Below are 14,941 nucleotides of genomic sequence, written 5' to 3'. Positions count from 1 at the left end.
AAAAAAGCATGCAACAGTGAATGAATTGAATGTGTTCAGTTGCAACTTACAGGATAGTTAAATTTTGGTGTAAAATTCAAGAAATTTCGTGGAAAACAAGAAAAATCCAGAAGTCACTTGACAATGACTACCGTATCTTATGAGCAGTGACAGCGTAACACATCAACACTTGGACAAGAATCATGGACAAGAATAATTAATTTACAGACAAACATAAATATACATGTATTACAAAATAAAACAAGAATAAAACTTGCGATCATGGCAAGTATCCAGCCAGAACAGCTACATGTGCCATCTACCACACCACACTCACTGTCCTAAAAAGCATAACTGCTAAAGTTCAAGAAATAATACTTTGTTTTCTGACTATGTTACGTCTACATTAAATTCAACTTTAAATTCTATTTAATCACTGTGACAGAAACTATAATGAATCTCAATAATAAACATTTTACTATTAGAGCTATTTGACTGACCACTTGTTTCTACCTACTTACATCAAGAGACTAATAAATAACACTTAATATGAGAGACTAAGAGGAGAGCTTGGAAGTCTCATTATAGATTATAATGTCATACATGGTACACATTTGATAAAAATTCAATATTTACAAAAACTGAAAATATTGTGAAAGCAGTAAATAATCACTGGTTTCTTTATTGTTGCCTAAGAGTGAGTGACAGTGAGACCTAGGGTTCTCTCATGGATGGATGGATGCCAGACTGTTTACATTTTCCATAAATGAAAACAATTCAAATGTGGTATTTTGTTAATGACCAATATACAGGAATTGTCATAGATGGATTATTCAAAGTATCCTGCTAGTTATAGGCTTCATTTTCTTTTGAAATTTCCATATTTTTCATTATTTTCGATTATTTATGAATATTTTTTAGTGGTACTTGCTGCATATGAGTACTTGTTGTTAATAATTCAAACTTAAATCAGATTGTCAAATTCAATGTAGTCATGAAAGTATTTCAATTCATTCAAGGCATATGTCTTTGATATTGGATACCTTGGAGCCTCTACCTTGTACATGACCACAAGCCATCCCTAAAAGAGAACCCTAACACTATGTAGATATCTGTTCCTTATAACATAATATTACATTGTATTTTATCTACCACCTTGTGCAGTGGGGTAGTGTATTTGAAAATAAGACAAAACTATAATTGAATAGTCTAGGAATAAAACATTTATTGAAAGTGTGATTTGTCATACAGACAAATATTTTAATGTTCAATTATTTTACATAGATAAATTACATGTGCTATAATCAGACAAATATTTGAAAATAAATAAATAATGTGTTTATATTAGTTGGATGGGATACTATGGATCACTAGGAAGGTTGGAAGGAGTTCAACAAGCACACACTATAATTCATTCTTCATCTAATACAGATACACATTCTGATGTACCATGGATTAGTGGGAGATTGATGTACTTAAAATTTTACCATTTTTGACTCATAGCTTTTTGCTTACTGCTAACTAACTCCCAATAATGGGGAAGAAGAGTCTTTCATTGCTTCTGAGCACCTGGAAACCCAATAATGGGAAAGGAGTGTTTCACACTGCCTCAGGCCTCCTAGAAACCAAATATTAGGGAGTGTGGAACCCTCATTTTGGGACAAGGAGTCCTAATTTATATGAACATTATCATCGCAACATGCTTCACATGCTAAACACTATTCCTGCGTATGACTCTGTATACAGTATTAGTTTTGTGGATCTTGAGTTCCACTTTTTGATAAATTATGAGAATATAAAAACCTGACAATGCAAGAATTTTGAGTATAAAGAACTTCTGAATGAGAAATATCTAAAGAGTCCACCTCAATTAAGGAGATTTCTAGTCTATTGGTTTATGGCCCATGAGGTGGATCTGAACTTCTGAATGGGAAATTGTTAGAAATATCTAAAGAGCCCACCTCAATTAAGGAGATTTCTAGTCTATTGGTTTATGGCCCATGAGGTGGATCTGAACTTCTGAATGGGAAATTGTTAGAAATATCTAAAGAGCCCACCTCAATTAAGGAGATTTCTAGTCTATTGGTTTATGGCTCATGAGGTGGATCTGTGCATTCTGGTTGGAGATCAAAATAAAAGGTAGTCCCAGAATAATAAGTTCTGAGGAAGTAAACCAGGAAGTGAAAAATTACGTCACAGTTAAAGACGTTAGCTAACTTACACATTTGAATTTATTTGTTTCACGCTTTTAAAAAAAGGATTTTTTTATAAGGATGAAACTTACACAGTATCACACACACACACACACAAGAAATGGACAGATCAATGCAGGAAAAAGTCAACAAGACTATAGGAATAAACGTGCTAAAAGTAAAACGGAATTCGGGTGTGAACAAATAAAATTGCATACAATGGGAAGGTGATGAGGGGTATTATGGGAAGGTGGTGAGGGGTATTATGGGATGTTTTTTGTGAATTCAACACTTAACAAAAATACGTGCGAAGTCAAATTTTTTTTCATCTCACCCGAAGTTGGTAAATAGACATCGGCATCATCATCTAACCAACGAACACCTTTAGATGCTGGGAAAAACAAAGCGACAGCTTAACATGATAAAATAATATGATTGCCTTTAACACATAAAGTAGATTGGGTCATGAACCAAATTCAATAGTTACGGTATTTGCAAGATATTCAAATTGAATCTTGGTTGATTTTGCCGCTCAGTGACCAAAGTTATTATTAGTGTGAACAGCCTATATTCCTGTTATGCATTGCTGCTTCAAATTCAATTGACGTATTAAATACAAAGTGTTTGAAATTTGTTCAGCCGGGAGAGGCAACAGGAGAAAAAAAAATATAGTTGTGATTGTTAAAATCCTGCAATTTGGTAAATTAATGATACCCTAAGTTACTGAAAACTATCACAAATGAGTCTATAAAAACGGTTGGTAATATTTTGACTATTGGCAAAGCTGATGCCCTGAATATCTTGCAAATAACATAATTGTTGAATCTTGTGTGACCCATTTTACTAAATATGCCAAAGATTTCTAAAGAAAACACAATAAAGCTTTAAAATGTTGTATTGAAATGAGTGAAATGACACTATGTAACGAAAGCAATGCATTTTCAGCCACTAGAGGGCGCTGTCACCGTGAGGAGTTGCCACACTGAAATAGATCACATTCATGCAAGTTGAAAAGCATTTATAACTTATTGTTATAATACACCTGAAATTAAATACAAATGTGTTTTGTAAGCTTTTTCCACCAGTCTCAATTTATATTTGCTGGAAAGCTTTTCTTTTTTAATATGTTAATGTGACATACAACATATATAACCACTTTTCAGTCAGATGCATTTGTAAAACCCTGTTTCAAATTAAATGAAAAACAACGATTTTAAAACAAGTTCAATAACATCTATAGTCATTGGCTGATTACATATTACTAGGTACAAACACCTGTTAAACAACCAATCAGGTGAAATGTTACTCAGCAATTGATTGAATCTTCTTCTGCATATCTGCCTCTGATAATGAAAACCAGAAAAGAAAAAAAAAACAATTAAAACTATTATAATGTAAGTGTATATACCTTTTCTCTTGGGTTTAGGTTTTGGTGGTTCTTCTTTCCGTTTGTAATGCCAGAACTCTGGCCTCTTTATAACTTTCTTTTTCCTATTCTGATCCTGCCTGGGAGCTGGAGTCCTTGTCATGTGTGCATGGAACCGAGCACACGGCAAATGGGGGAATTCTTCAAATTGCGGCTAGAAGAGGACAAGAAATGCAGAAGATTAACAATGAAAATACTTATTGTTATTAACTTCATGTCTATATAAGAAAAAATAGAAAAACTCACCACATAATGGTACAATCCTCTGTCATATAGATTAGCACCTTGACTTATTTTACAATATAACCCATCCCCGTCATCCTGAAATTAAAACAGAAAAAAATAAATGTACAGAGCTTATAAATGAATCATTAAAATCTGACTATTTTGATTATACATACATTGCTTATTATTTATGATCACAACTAACACACTTTTTGGACATGAATTTTCTGAAACTATCATTTTTGATTAACTGGGATACATTATGAAGAACATTTTACTACTACCAGAAAATGTTGTGGTAATTCGCGATAATAAAAGTAACAAGTTTAAGCATATGAATAAAAAGATTATATTTTGATTGATTCTATATTAAACAGAGGTTCACTATAATTAAAAAAAAATCCCAGATAATCAAACATTTGCCATGATTTTATCTGGCATTGGTTTAGCAGAATGTTCATGTATACCGCACAGTGACCGGTGATAAAACTGTGTAGATTTGTTATGGTATCGGTAAATGTAGTCACTCATTAAAGCGAGAAGGTGTCACCTGCGCACATGCGGGAATTGAGTTCCAAGCAAGGATAAAAACACACTAAAAATACAAAGGCTCATAGGTAGCCGCTTGTTTGTAAACAGCGACACACTGTGACCATCTGACGCATACGTACGTGACAACTCCCCCGCTTTAAGTAAATGCATCCACTACCATAATAACATAATAATTTAATTGCCACAGAAACATTAAACATTAAAGTTGTCATTGATTTTACTCGTTGTACCTTCTTTATTTTTTTCTCTGACTAAAATTGAAATGAAAGCTGTGGGATTCCCACACTCCCATGACTCATGACCCAGTGACAATTGTTATGAGTCCACACCCAATTGTCAAAACTCTGTCTACGCCTAAAAAACTCTACAAGAATAATTGCATAGAATACACATTTGACAATTAAGACACAATTTGCAATGTCTGTATTTTTTGAAAGTAAAAAAAACACCTTATAGAAATAACTGTATGCAAATCAACGTCAGCCTTGCAAATGAACTGCATGTCAAATACACAATACATATTTTTGAGTACAATTTTCCTTTTAAAATGTGGATGCAATGCTTTGCCTGTTCTGTATTTTTGCATTATTTTTGTTTTGATAACTTTAGACGAAACAGACATAATTTTCTAACGGCTTCAGAACTTGATCAAATGTTTGGCACCCAAAGGAGTGTTTATATCGATTATCTGACATCTTGTTTTCTGTTAAGATATGTAGTTCTCTCAAAACCCAGTTTACTATTCACATGTGATTTAGGAGATACATTTCCAATGATATTGATTACAAGATAAATGATTTACTTCATTGAATATGTACAAAAATGCATCAGTAAACAGTCAAGTAGATTTTGACTACTACTTTCTAAATTTTTGCATGATATTTTCACACACGGAAGATTTTATATTGATGAATTAGGCGACTAAGTTTGATACAGTTTAGAATAGAATTAGTAAAGTTATAGTGTACACATTAACAATTATTTACAACGACGCAGTCAACAACAACAACAACAGACATTTTTCCCTTTTTATACCTCTTCCTTTCATCTTTGATGACACAGGCAAGGTAATCAATGATGAAGCAGTTTATTTTGCAATTTAAATTTCCCAAAGAGATCTAATATTCCCTCCAATCTGGCATACAGTAAACTAACCCCCTAAAACAATTATGTAAGCCAATCAGTAGGACAAGTACGGTAAATGCATATGCAGATTTATTTCGTAATAGATAAAAAAAAGTTCATAATAATTCATGGTTTGAATTAATTTTAGGAATAATTTATGACGTAATTTATTGTAGCCATTGGCAACTGGTGAAAGGTCAGTGGTAGTCCAGGTTCTATACATGTACCAGTAACTTCTTACCAACAACTTATTTTATTGAACACAAACAAATCTACAGAAATAAATCAAGCGACCTGGTGATCAAAATATAGTTCCGCTGTCCTACAAGAACATTGTGGTAGCCTCGTTATAATGTACATGTACACCTCAAATATCAAAGCAATTGGTTTGGTAGTGTTCAAGAAGAAGTTGAAAATACCATTTATTATCAAAAATCTGACACAGGTCCACCAAAGGCACTTACATAGCAAGTATCAAAACAATGGAGCAGGTAGTTTTCAAGAAAAAGTCAAAAATGCAATTGGGCGGACTGACGATGAGCGATGATGGGCAGTCACCTATATGAGCAGCTCTGCCCTGTCATCTATTATGACAGTGGAGCTAAAGTGTGCTGAAATAAAAGCAGCAAACTGTACAAATATGCAGCTGTCCTGGAATTGCAGGAAATTTCATTTTGTTGTCAGTTTGAAGTACTCTTCTCTACGCAATCAGAGAAGACAACGATAAATGAATTGCATTTCTATTTATAGATTGTAACAATTTAAATAATTTGTTTAATAAATGAATATTAATAATTAGTGACAGGCAGCTATTATAGTTAAGTGGTGCATTCATAATTAGATTTCAAATATTAATGGAAGGCTATCATGTCAACACTATAACAACATAAATAATAAATGAACTTAGTTTCATAAATATTAAGATTTTATAAAATATAATAAATTAATTGAATACAGGCTCTGATTTTTAATTAATTGCAACTATTTTGATAGCATAAAACTGAAGATAAATTATTTTTATTTAGCGATTAAACAAATAGTTTATACATACATACATGTACGTAAATGTTTTTCTATAAATATTGGAATTAGTTTATACGATTATGCAAATAAAAATAAAAATATGGTTTTACTAAATCTATTCTATAGCTAATAGACATGTTAAGCAATATATCCCCTGGTATACCACATATACATGTAGTATATATATATGAAACAAATGACTGCAGATTAGTTTGTATACACATATGTCATGTTTCTATGCAATTATGATTTTAGCTGAAAACAACTGAAGAAATAACCAAAGAATAATCATCTGCAATTATATTCATTGTAATCATACAATCATATCTGTAGTATAATGCATTAAACTGTAAAAATACTTTATTTTAGCTGGAATTAACAAGACTTTTGGGGTGTTTTGTAAAATATAGGACAAAAAGGTATATTCAATGGATTTTATTTGCACTGAATCATTCCTTCATCTAAAATAGCAAAAATGAATTTCATAGTATGCATCTGCTGGTTCAACCAATGAGAATAGTGCATTCAAACATGTGATTTTATGTACATACCAGTATATAGAGGTTTTATGGTCAAAATATAAATTAATATTTCAATGATTCAGTGTACACCAAAAGTTATTATCAGTTTATATATAATTATATTAGAGATTGATTATAATAGAGTAAATACTGTAATTTAAGAAATGAGAAACATACAGGTAGATATGAAAACACATACCATATTTTCTCTATTGGTAGCGCATGTACTTACATTGTACGTAAATGAGAATGGTTTGGGACTATGATAAAAGATGTAATATTTGAATGATCCAGTATACAATTAATATGCACTTCTATTGTCAATATTGTCAGTTTCCTCTTACAGTGAACATCTTCTTCCTACACCTGGTTATAACAGGATATGTTTATTTATATGAATTATTAATGACAAATCATGCCAATATTTGTACAATTATTTGTAAGACTTACAGAAGTACATTTATGATAGTGAAAAAAAGGCCTGTATGATTTTTATCTTTACAATTTAAATTTTTAACTATTTTTAAAACTCTTTTCATCACACCCAGATATATTCATACATAGTTTACAAATTCGTCACTCTGGAAATAAATATATGGCAACTTTTCAAATAAGTTCCCAGAAAAGCAAATTGATTGATTATTCACACAAACAAATATTTTTATTTGAGAAGTTTTTGATGAAATTTCAAGAGTTCTCATAGTGACATATGCCCTGCTCTCACAGTGACATATACCCTATAGCGGTATACAGCATGATGTATGAAGTTGTGTTTTTCTATGTGGTCGACTTCAATTATTTCATGGTGTTATCATATCATACTTTAGTATTTTACAGTTACCCAAAAATGTTTGAATTTACACAAACAGCCAAGCACTGTTTTCCATAATTCAGAATAGCTGGTGGGTGACATAATTTGCATAAATTTGCATACATGTATCATATTATATTCTATTATTCGTAATAATGTTACATGTTACAAACCGAATACCTGCTCAGTTTTTGTTTGTTTTTACTTTTAATTGAAACATGTCAACAATCTTTTTAAAATACAAACAAATGAATATTATAATGTGTAGTCTTGAATATTATTGTTTTTCACAATGCTCGTTTCAGATTCAGTGATTTACACATTCTCAAAAGAATTTTTTGGTATTAGTACACACATGAAATTACAATACCATCATCTACATTGTGTTTTACAGAAAGTTGTGGAATACAAGAACAAGCAGCCTGTCGGCTAAGATAGCTCTGCTGTTAGCAATGCACATTTCGTTTAAAGAAGATATCCTTAGAAAATGAACAATATGTATAGTATCAAAGACTTGCTGTTTTCAACAAGAATTACCTTTCACCAAAAAGACGAAAATATTATAGAATTGAAGATATCATCATGAAATGAACAAATCTAAGAGTGATTACCTAAATGTATAATATCAAAGCAATTGGGCTTGCGGTTTTTAGCAAGAAGTGAAAGTATCACTTGTGGCAAAATACAAGTATATACATTCTCAAAAATTTCGCCAAAAAGAATTGATAAATTGAAAAAATATGCGGAAAGAAAAACATAATATATTTTTTATTCAATTGCAAACAGTCATGATCAACTAACCCAGCAGCCATATTGGATTTTTTTCCACTTACTACACTCATTACATAAATTCCCAGTATGCACTGCTCCCCAATGCACCTTGGATGCTACATGTAAATCGTTATAGTGTCAACAGATGCTGGCCTCTGAATGAGGTAGGTCATCATCAGTTTGCAGTTTCACCATGAAAATTCACGACCAAGCGTTCTAAATACATGTACGGCTAGAATTGTCATATCTGTTTGAGTTTACAAGCAATGTTTTAAGAATTTGTTTTATTTTAGGCCACAGTGATTTAATTTTATGGATGACATCCTCTGAAGACCTCAAACTAATGCGAGAGGGCGAAAAAAAAAAAAATTCTGTAAAAAAAAAAATGCTGCTAAAACCACGGGACTACGGAGCAATTATTACGAATTTAACCACAGTGTATCAAAAAAACAACAAGTCTTTATTTGTAGGAGGCACATGCTGATGTACACATTTCGTACTGTATTACTGTCACAGGTATCATCACCTTTGATTTTGAAAAGGCAATAGGGTAAGGCAGATGTTAGCTTTGCTAAAGGCATATACATCAACTCAATAATAAAGAAAAACTTACTGTGTTGTATTGAAAAAAAAAAAATAATTAAAAATGAACAATAAGTTTGTCAACAGCAACCTGGAAATTAACATCTTTGACATTCAAACTACAGCTTTTAAAGTGACACTTCAGATAGACTATTAAGTGTAAACACAAATGCTCAAGAACTACTTCAACTATGTAACAAATTATAAGAGGCTCGATATTGAAAAAAAACACCAACAGAGAGTCAACAAAAATTTGGATGCAGAAAATTATGTACATGTATCTTGATGAAAATGCGTCAAATGATCAAAATATTACTGAATGTGTGTGCAGGCAAATTATCCGAATCAGAAATTGAAAAAAAAATAAGAAAATTTTCTTCACCCCGTAAGGGGACTTCGGCCAAAGAGCTTCTGCTGCTTTCGTTGCAGTTTTGTCGACTTCAATGCTCACGTATTTTGGTGGTGTGGTCGCCATGTTGGATCATTTATGGCAAAATTTGCATGTTTTGAGGCAATCTCTTTCCCATAGGTCTTTGCGCTTTACGTAACGCGCATCTAACTGTGTGGAGTTTGGTTTTGAGGTTGGCTGGTTCCCGCCTCAAGTGTCATGGCGTACCAAGCCACAAGAGGCCGGTAACACCACTTTCTCGTTGCTTGTTCCATTTCCCTTAGTTACCTGACGTCAGCGCTTACGCTCGTGGCCGTTCAGGGGTTTCCTTTTACTTTCGAAAGTTGGGCGAATAAAAAACTGTTTCTTTTGTTATAAATTTTTACAGAAACAGCGAGGAATGTCAGAAACATCTCAAATGTGTAAATCTAAGCAGGCAGTATGTTTGAGCATGGCTTTATTGTAGTATTATAGACATGTTTACGCAGAACGGAACTTGGAATGTTTTCAAATTACGTCACTCAGTCACGTGCCTTTCGGCCGGAAAACCGGCCCAAATGGAACAATATGGCGATTACTAGTTACCTGCGTCCTACCTACCATTCGCAAAGGACGCCGGGAACCAGCGAAGTTTTGAGGTAGTCCAAAACAAGTTTTACGACAAGTCGGCGCTTTGCGACAATATGAGTCGGCAAGTTCCGGTCAGAAAACCGATCTGTGGAGACTCGTCGTAGGAGATCATTTTTTTTTTTTTTTTTTGAGAACAGGCGAAAACTAATGTGCGCGCGGATGTCATCCATAAAATTAAATCGGTGTAGCCTTATGTACGTATACATATATCTTATATTTGTATTTAACTTCTACTTACTCTCCTGATTACTAGGTTTAGGTAACTAAAAATACCGCTGTGATTGAAACAATTGTACACACATGTAGTTACATATGTAGTAGGCAACCAGTGAAGACAAAGAATTCAGATGATTGACACATGGACAACTGTCTGGTCGTTTACTCCTCACTATTCCCAAGAATAAACTTGATAACAGCTTGCAGACCTTCAGTGGTCATTGCTTATATCATATATGTTAAAAAACAATTAATAGCAAATAAAGGGATGCATGTCTACTATATTGTTATGGCCTGCAAAAACCACTGCAAGATGTTTACAAGCGTCAACCATTTTGTAATCATTGATAGAGGCACAGCTGGATGTACATTTGTGTGTGGGTGTCACGAGGTAGCTGTAAAACAGGATACTCGGACATCTACAAGAAACCCTGTTGTGGAGAACACTGGAGACTGAACATAATATGCTGTGAGAGTCACGAGGTAGCTGAAAAACAGGATACTCTGCCACCTACAAGAAACCCCGTTGTGGAGAACACTGGAGACTGAACATAATATGCTGGGAGAGTCACGAGGTAGCTGTAAAACAGAATACTCGGCCACCTACAAGAAACCCTGTTGTGGAGAACACTGGAGACTGAACATAATATGCTGGGAGAGTCACGAGGTAGCTGAAAAACAGGATACTCAACCACCTACAAGAAACCCTGTTGTGGAGAACACTGGAGACTGAACATAATATGCTGGGAGAGTCACTAGGTAGCTGAAAAACAGGATACTCTGCCACCTACAAGAAACCCTGTTGTGGAGAACACTGAAGACTGAACATAATATGCTGGGAGAGTCACGAGGTAGCTGAAAAACAGGATACTCGGCCACCTACAAGAAACCCTGTTGTGGAGAACACTGGAGATTGAACATTATATGCTGGGAGAGTCACGAGGTAGCTGAAAAACAGGATACTCGGCCACCTACAAGAAACCCCGTTATGGAGAACACTGGAGACTGAACATAATATGCTGGGAGAGTCACGAGGTAGCTGAAAAACAGAATACTCGGCCACCTACAAGAAACCCTGTTGTGGAGAACACTGGAGACTGAACATAATATGCTGGGAGAGTCACGAGGTAGCTGAAAAACAGGATACTCGGCCACCTACAAGAAACCCTGTTGTGGAGAACACTGGAGACTGAACATAATATGCTGGGAGAGTCACTAGGTAGCTGAAAAACAGGATACTCTGCCACCTACAAGAAACCCTGTTGTGGAGAACACTGAAGACTGAACATAATATGCTGGGAGAGTCACGAGGTAGCTGAAAAACAGGATACTCGGCCACCTACAAGAAACCCTGTTGTGGAGAACACTGGAGATTGAACATTATATGCTGGGAGAGTCACGAGGTAGCTGAAAAACAGGATACTCGGCCACCTACAAGAAACCCCGTTATGGAGAACACTGGAGACTGAACATAATATGCTGGGAGAGTCACTAGGTAGCTGAAAAACAGGATACTCGGCCACCTACAAGAAACCCTGTTGTGGAGAACACTGGAGACTGAACATAATATGCTGGGAGAGTCACTAGGTAGCTGAAAAACAGGATACTCGGCCACCTACAAGAAACCCTGTTGTGGAGAACACTGGAGACTGAACATAATATGCTGGGAGAGTCACGAGGTAGCTGAAAAACAGGATACTCGGCCATCTACAAGTAACCCTGTTGTGGAGAACACTGGAAACTGAACACAATATGCTGGGAGAGTCACAAGGTAGCTGAAAAACAGGATACTCGGCCACCTACAAGAAACCCCGTTGTGGAGAACAATGGAGACTGAACACAATATGCTGGGAGTACAACAGCAAGGTATCAATCTAGAAAAGCTGAATTTATCCAAACGATTTTCCTTTATAAATTTGCACTAAAGCTTTATCTTGGAGAGAAAAGGGGAGGGGGACCAACTTTAAATGAACAAATGACATTTGTTGAATGTATGATTATAGATGAGCTTCTGATCTAGAGCAATTACTTCATTTTGGAAACTGCTGTCTCAATAGACCATTTTCCGTTCACTGAGAGAATCGCGTGTTATGCGTGAAATCAAACGTAAAAACAGGACAAACAAAGGTCATAGCGTCAAACATCGCGTGGGATTCGACAAACGCAAAAATATTTTGGGGGGCATTTCCATGCTTAATAATGTGCTGTACACATTTGATGAAAGACAATTTCGATTAAGTGAGGGTATTTGAAAGCAATAATCCTCTGTCGAAGATCGACCGTTCGATGTGAGCTACGAAATAAAGAAATTTGATTTCAAAATCAAATTGTTCAATTTTTGCGGCAGACGTTCGACGTGCGTGTTTCATGCATCTCACGAGATCTCGCAGTTGAACGGAAAATCACCTATTCACACATTACATTACATATACGGATACGGATGGATACAGTGCTGACAAATAAAGACAGCAGTAATTTATTCGATGTACCACTAATGATGGGGTATGCAACAAAGGGTCAGTTTTAACAGTGGTCTGCTACATCAAAGAGAGTCGTCCATAACAGTAATGTGTTACACTACAAAGAGTCAGCTTTAACAGAGGTCAGAGTTTGTACTATAAAGGTCACTTCATTATTACAGATTAACAATAACTCCAGCACACAGGTATACCTGTACAATACACACTTTTATAACACTGTGATGTCCAGAGATGACAAAAGACAACAAAGCTGCAGCTATCCATTTGTTAGCCAACTAGGTGTGGTTTATAAGTATGGGACTAGGGGGCATTTAAGGCCATTTTTAGTTCAACACATACTGTTGAAATCAGCATAGCAACAGGTTGCTATAGCAAACATAAACAAAGTTCTGTGAGTAGATTAGTATAGTGGGAAGTTTTAATGAAACTGAATGATTGTAGTCAGAAGTTTTTATCTTAAAATCCTACTGGGGATCAATCCAACAACAGGAATGACATGTACCTTTGGGGAGGGACAGACTTGAATTGTTAGGAGCTTAAGCAACTAACTGAGTTGTATTGAATATGGCTTGGTTGACAATAGGTGAACATTACATAGCTGTACTATCATTATGATAGTACACAATATCAGGATAATGTACAACAATGTAATCCCAAATATAAATATGAATTCTATAGGTCTTGTTTGTCTGGAACAAAATTAATCATTAATAAATAAATATTTCATAGTGTAAATTAGAAAATGTCTGCAAAGCTCTCATAGTTTAATATTTAATTACTGGCCTTTGGTTACTGAAAAAAAAAACATTCTGGAAGCCAACTTTACAATTCATAGGTGAGATGGCACAACAATGATCTTTATGCTTTAGCAGTGGAAGCAGTCTCTAAACCATACGTTGCTTGTGGCCAAAAAACATATAAATCAAAATTAAATCTGGCTCAGATATAATACTTTTGAGGGATTTTTTTGCAATTTTTTTTAATTTTAATTGCTGTTTTTCATATTTTCTTTTCTGTTTTATCAACATCCAGGAATATAAAAAATGTATACCTACATCAGATTAATTTATTCAGTATAAAGTTGTCTAACTAGTCATGCCAAGATCAGACTGGTTTCATGTGAAGTAATATTATTTTGTGATATGTACAAGACACCTCAGATCTTTCAGGGTCAGTGAAATTCACAAAAATATTCGTTTACAATAGGCCTTTTGTTAGTAAATTCACAATTCCCATCACCACCAATTACATACAGTGTCATTTTTGACAAATCAAAAATAACTCTGGATAATTTTTTAATTTAATTTCCAATACAATCAAATATTAGTAAGAGAATTTTTAACCTGGAAGAAGAAAACATTACTCTTTCTTGCTATAATTGTGCATTTTTCTTATCTCTGTAACTTTAAGCAGGAATCCTTATACATGTAAATGAGATTAAAAGTTCACTGGGGATTTTGCAATATTAGGGGTTGCTCAGGAGGGCTACAAGATGTCATCGTGCACAGCAACGATATAATTTTACACACTGCATGTGTAGACCCATTATATTGTACATCAAAATGAACATAACATATAGCAATTGAATCAGCGATATCTATGAGTGATGTAACTAGTTATTCATTCTATGTGCTTCTATTCTCACTATCCTTAAAATGCTCAAGTGAATGTTCTCTTGTTTGTGAATGTGCATAATGTGAACATTGCTATGATGAAGGACACACTGAATAGGAAGTCCATTCTGGGTTTCCAACATTGTCAAATTATTAGCAAGTCCAGAACTATTCAACTATTGGCATATCAAAACTATTTATATGAACAGAGCATGGTCTGTTTTCATCAAAAACACAAAACACACCAAACTCAAAAAAAATCGTCCAATACAAACAACCTGCGTACAAGAAAATCAAGTCGCATCACCTTGGCAAAAAAAACGATCAGATCAAAAATGATCGTTCCCCCCCCCCCCAATTTTCTATGATTTTTTGAAAATATCATTAATTCAGTCTAGCGGTTAGGT

General features: G+C 34.4%; 1 protein-coding gene across 3 annotated transcripts in view; it reads right to left on the bottom strand.

Annotated features, from left to right (window-relative positions):
* The window catches only part of LOC102801891 (uncharacterized), a 54,739-nt gene that overhangs the window by 23,673 nt on the left and 16,125 nt on the right, over positions 1-14,941 (bottom strand). For 2 of the 3 annotated variants that reach the window (XM_078007400.2, XM_085506606.1), the window contains exons 3-5: positions 3,844-3,918; positions 3,580-3,751; positions 2,506-2,562 (exon numbers count right to left, since the gene is read on the bottom strand). In XM_078007400.2, the coding sequence (XP_077863526.1) occupies positions 2,506-2,562; positions 3,580-3,751; positions 3,844-3,918 (304 nt within the window). The remainder of the gene's footprint in view (positions 1-2,505; positions 2,563-3,579; positions 3,752-3,843; positions 3,919-14,941) is intronic. The other variant, XM_085506607.1, reaches the window with a different exon arrangement.

This window comes from Saccoglossus kowalevskii, chromosome 12 (assembly GCF_978046115.1).
Source record: "Saccoglossus kowalevskii chromosome 12, keSacKowa6.1, whole genome shotgun sequence".
Lineage (NCBI taxonomy): Eukaryota > Metazoa > Hemichordata > Enteropneusta > Harrimaniidae > Saccoglossus > Saccoglossus kowalevskii.
This window is presented reverse-complemented; position numbering and strand designations above follow the sequence as displayed.